At 44.6% G+C, this 5,588-nt stretch overlaps 1 protein-coding gene across 1 annotated transcript; it reads right to left on the bottom strand.

Annotated features, from left to right (window-relative positions):
* Positions 1-368: 368 nt before the first annotated feature.
* LOC138658279 (uncharacterized) lies at positions 369-4,501 on the bottom strand. The gene is made up of 2 exons (XM_069745760.1): positions 3,379-4,501; positions 369-1,206 (listed from the first exon to the last, which is right to left on the bottom strand). Exons 1-2 carry the CDS (start codon positions 4,463-4,465, stop codon positions 1,163-1,165), a joined length of 1,131 nt encoding a protein of 376 aa, XP_069601861.1. The 5' UTR covers positions 4,466-4,501; the 3' UTR covers positions 369-1,162.
* Positions 4,502-5,588: the final 1,087 nt, after the last annotated feature.

The raw sequence follows: 5,588 nt of genomic DNA, 5'->3' as shown, positions 1-5,588 counted from the left end.
TGTACCTCCCAAGAATATAATGTAGTCCCCTAAGAGAATAATGCAGTCCCCTGACAGAATATAATGGAGCCCCCCATAGAGCATACTGTACCCTCCTCATAATGCAATATGTAGCTCCCCAGAATATACTTAATAAACACAAACCCAGACTCATAATACAAAGTGTCCAAGGATAAAGTCCTGGACACTATAAATCCTACTCCAAAAAGACTGATATAATGAACGGGAGAACAAACTAGGAGCGTTCAAAACATAATAAAAAATATAAACTTTATTACAGAGCCATAAAAAGACATATACAAACATATAATTGAAAGGGACAAGAACACTAAAAGTGATCCCTTGAAACCAATATAGTCATATAATAGTGTAAACCATTACGAAACGTGTGTGACCGCAGAGAGGTACAGCATGGATGACAATGTCCATATATAGCACACAGAGCTATAGATTACACCCCTAAGGCTAAAACAGTAATCCTAAAATGAGGTGAGCAGTTAATGCTGCCGTAATAACCATCCATGCTCCCCGGCACACTCATAGGAGACCACTGGTACTGCCAGTATAATGAATGCATATAGCGTAATGAACAGCACGAGTAATCACCTAAACATTCCGCTTACCCGGTAACAAGGGATCAAATGAGTTGGGCGACACCCCCGACGCGCGTTTCGCTCCAGCGTCTCTATGCTTCTTCAAGGGGAAGTGTCTAAACTCCACCGAAGTGGCCTTATATCCAAAACTTCCGGTCACATGAAAAGACATGTGACCCGGAAGTAACTGCGGCTGCAAATCAGCGGCGCACACGTCAATGGCCCCCGACGGCGCCACCACCCTGCCCGGACAGGCAGCCAGGCTAGCCAAATGGGAGCATGGAGTAACCATGACACCCAGTGACGGGCCCGGAACGCCGAACGACCGGACACAGGAGGGGCGGAGCCAAGGGCAAAAAGCCGAGCGCGCACTGCAAGCCGAGACCAAAATAAGGCATGAAGTAATAATATAAGAGAACAACAATAAATCACATATCATAGTAACATATTACCAATCAGAAAACAGCAAGTTATACATAATTACATTAATATTACAATTATATAATGACTCCTTCCAATGCTTCAAAATGCCAACGTGTGGTCCAAATATTAACAGGATATCAGGCACATCATACGAGAATTTGAAGAAAATCAGGATCATCATAAGAGAAAACTATAAAAACACAAAAAGCAAAAAGTTAAAAACAAACCATTAAAAAGGTGAAGCAAACACCTACAAACGGAGGGGAAACCCAAGGTCTAACAAAGGGCTACAGAAACGGAGAGAAGTTAAGAGACTCATTCAGGCCTCCGGGTCTAACGGTGCCCAAGGTAACGATCCACTTGAGCTCCCGCTGGGCAAGGAGTTTTTTAATATTACCCCCTCGTATGCCCGTATGAACAATATCAATACCCCTAACCATAAACTGACTTGGGTCACAATCGTGACATTTTTTAAAATGTCTCGGTATGGTATTGAGTTGGGAGATGTCCTCCACCATCCTGGCCGCGCCAATGTCCCGCACATGCTCCCTCACCCTCACTCTCAATTCACGTGATGTTAGACCAACATAAATAAGGCGGCAACTGCAAGTAGCATAATAGATGACATTTTTGCTACTGCAGGATATATAATGTCTTATATCAAAATTTCTTTTACCATCCGCCGAGGAGAATGAGGAGCTGCGCAGGACATTGGCGCAGGCAGCACAGTGTCCACATGTATAACAACCAACAGTTCGACGCATTGAACCAAAGAGGGGGATCTTTGGTGCCACATAATGGCTCCTAACTAGGAGATCTTTAAGGCTCTTAGCCCTCCTAGACGTCATCATAGGGCGATCCGACAGGAAAGGGCTCAGGGAGGGCTCAGTACTCAAAATCCGCCAATGTTTACTTAAAATGGCACGTATATTCTCCCATTCATGATTAAATTCAGATATAAAACGTATTGAATCATCCGTCCTACGTTGTTTTTTGGAGTACAAAAGCCGATTACGTGAGGTGTTATTGGCCCTGTTATACCCGTATCTCACACACCGATGACTGTACCCCCGTTGCTCAAACCGATCTCTAAGATCATCGGCCTGTTGTTTGAAAGTGTGATCATTCGAACAAATCCGCCTAACCCGGAGAAACTGTCCGACCGGGACGGCCCTAATCGTGGCTTGACTGTGCCCAGATGTGGCGTGTACCAAGGCATTAACCGCCGTAGTTTTGCGAAAAACGTCTGTCTCTATAAGCTGATCATCCCCTACCCTCAGAAATATATCTAGGAAGTCAATTTCACGGGGGTCAGACTTATAGGTGAGTTTGATGTTAAAGGTATTAGAATTGAGCACAGTCATAAAATCCCCGAGCTGCTGTTCTGACCCACGCCACAAAAATAAAACATCATCAATATATCTCCACCAGCACAGCACATGGTCAGCGGCCTCACCCCCTGCACCCCCAAACACCAACCTCTCCCAAAAACCCAAAAAGAGGTTGGCGTAGGCTGGTGCACAGGCCGCCCCCATGGCTGCGCCACGCTTCTGATGGTAAAAAGAGTCTTTAAAAGTAAAAAAATTGTGCGTCAGAATGAAATCCAGCAGCTCGAGGATAAGCTCACATAGTGGGCCGTCCAGGTCGGAGGCCTCCAGGAAAAAACGGACAGCTCGCAGCCCATCGGTGTGATCGATACAGGTATACAATGCCTCTACGTCTGCCGTAACTAGTAGGACATCTCGGTCCACAGAGACTCCGTCAACCCTTGTCAGGACGTCCGTTGTGTCCTTTATAAACGATGGTAATGTTTCCACCAGTTTTTTAAGATAAAAGTCGACAAATTTACATATTGGGTCACACAAACCTTGTATGCCCGACACAATGGGACGTCCTGGAGGGTTGACTCGGTCTTTGTGGACTTTAGGGAGAAGATAAAAAGTAGGTACTTTGGGAAACCTAACCATAAGTCCATCCAGAACTCTCTTGTTAATAGTACCCACTTCAAAAGCCCTATAAAGAATGGCCTGTAACTGCACTGAGAAGGAGGCGACCGGATTATGAGTGAGCTTAGAGTAGATGGTATTATTACGTAATTGCTTAAATGCCTCCTTCTCATACATCGCCACCGGCCAGACCACGATGTTTCCCCCTTTGTCTGCGGCCTTAATCACCACATCATTAAGGGACTGAAGTTGTTTTATAGCTTCCCTCTCTTTCCAGGTGAGGTTGTCAAAACGCCTCCTCGTGGAGAGTTCCTTAAAGTCCTCAGTCACCAATTTAGTAAACACCTCCACGGCAGGACACAGAGACAAGGGGGGAAACCTCGTAGACTTAGGAAGTATTGCCGGTGGGAACTCACCTTTATCAGGAGCAACCTGCTCCTCCAATAATTCCTCCAAAATTCGGAGAGCCTCCCCCTCAGTGCAGTCCAGACCCTCCGATCCATGTCCACCTCTGGAATGTAATTTTTTGAGTATCAGCTTCCGTGAGAATAAATGTAGATCTTTTAGGGCTGTAAAGAAATTAAACCCATTAGTAGGTGCAAATGACAAACCCTTCTCTAATACCCTCAGCTGACTCTCAGAGAGGACATGGTCAGACAGGTTAATTACCTGAAGCCCTCCCTGATGGTTCCGCCCGTCCAGCTGTTTATTCATCGGGCCCCTTTTAACATTTTGTCTTGTCATCATTTTCGTACTGGGTTGAGGATCCCCATTGTCCCCATCCTGGACACCCCTTCTAGTTGTAGGTCTCTCGTCCGAGAGTATAGAGGATTTATGAGAGACAGATCGAGATCTTGACCTTGATTGGTTCCTATAATACGGACGTGACCGATCACTCCCGCTTCTCCATTTATACATTTTGTTTGTTTGTTTGTCATTAACGTCCCGTTGGAATTTCTTAGTTTTAACTTGTTGGATCTCCTCTACCCACTTCTGGACCTCAGCCTCAACGTCCTTATTGAATTTGTTGAGAGCTTCATTAGACATATCCTTTTTAATCATACTTTGTAAGGTGTCTATTTCGCTCTCAATTTCCTTAATTGAGGCGGAGTTCATCTCTTTGAGGATCTCCATAAAGCCTATAGAGCATTTATTGGCACAGTCCTCCCATCTCTCTCTGATATTAGCGTCCTCCACCGGAAAAGAAGGAAACACTTGTATTCGAAGGCCTCTCGGGATTAATCCCTTTATTAAATACCTGTCCAGAAAGGCGTGGTTCCACCATATTTTGGCTCTTTTTCTCAATAAGTCCTTAAACCTAACTATCGTATCCTGCAGCCCAATATAGCTCCCCTCCGAGCCCAACTCATTAGTGTCCTTAAAAACCTCATTAAGCTGTGTGAGCCATGCACCATCGCGGGCCCGAAAATCCATACTAGTGATGCTGGGACCTGCTGTGAGAAGCACAGAAGAATATATTAATAAACACAAACCCAGACTCATAATACAAAGTGTCCAAGGATAAAGTCCTGGACACTATAAATCCTACTCCAAAAAGACTGATATAATGAACGGGAGAACAAACTAGGAGCGTTCAAAACATAATAAAAAATATAAACTTTATTACAGAGCCATAAAAAGACATATACAAACATATAATTGAAAGGGACAAGAACACTAAAAGTGATCCCTTGAAACCAATATAGTCATATAATAGTGTAAACCATTACGAAACGTGTGTGACCGCAGAGAGGTACAGCATGGATGACAATGTCCATATATAGCACACAGAGCTATAGATTACACCCCTAAGGCTAAAACAGTAATCCTAAAATGAGGTGAGCAGTTAATGCTGCCGTAATAACCATCCATGCTCCCCGGCACACTCATAGGAGACCACTGGTACTGCCAGTATAATGAATGCATATAGCGTAATGAACAGCACGAGTAATCACCTAAACATTCCGCTTACCCGGTAACAAGGGATCAAATGAGTTGGGCGACACCCCCGACGCGCGTTTCGCTCCAGCGTCTCTATGCTTCTTCAAGGGGAAGTGTCTAAACTCCACCGAAGTGGCCTTATATCCAAAACTTCCGGTCACATGAAAAGACATGTGACCCGGAAGTAACTGCGGCTGCAAATCAGCGGCGCACACGTCAATGGCCCCCGACGGCGCCACCACCCTGCCCGGACAGGCAGCCAGGCTAGCCAAATGGGAGCATGGAGTAACCATGACACCCAGTGACGGGCCCGGAACGCCGAACGACCGGACACAGGAGGGGCGGAGCCAAGGGCAAAAAGCCGAGCGCGCACTGCAAGCCGAGACCAAAATAAGGCATGAAGTAATAATATAAGAGAACAACAATAAATCACATATCATAGTAACATATTACCAATCAGAAAACAGCAAGTTATACATAATTACATTAATATTACAATTATATAATGACTCCTTCCAATGCTTCAAAATGCCAACGTGTGGTCCAAATATTAACAGGATATCAGGCACATCATACGAGAATTTGAAGAAAATCAGGATCATCATAAGAGAAAACTATAAAAACACAAAAAGCAAAAAGTTAAAAACAAACCATTAAAAAGGTGAAGCAAACACCTACAAACGGA

Source organism: Ranitomeya imitator, chromosome 1 (genome assembly GCF_032444005.1).
Source record: "Ranitomeya imitator isolate aRanImi1 chromosome 1, aRanImi1.pri, whole genome shotgun sequence".
Classification (NCBI taxonomy): Eukaryota; Metazoa; Chordata; class Amphibia; order Anura; family Dendrobatidae; genus Ranitomeya; species Ranitomeya imitator.
This window is presented reverse-complemented; position numbering and strand designations above follow the sequence as displayed.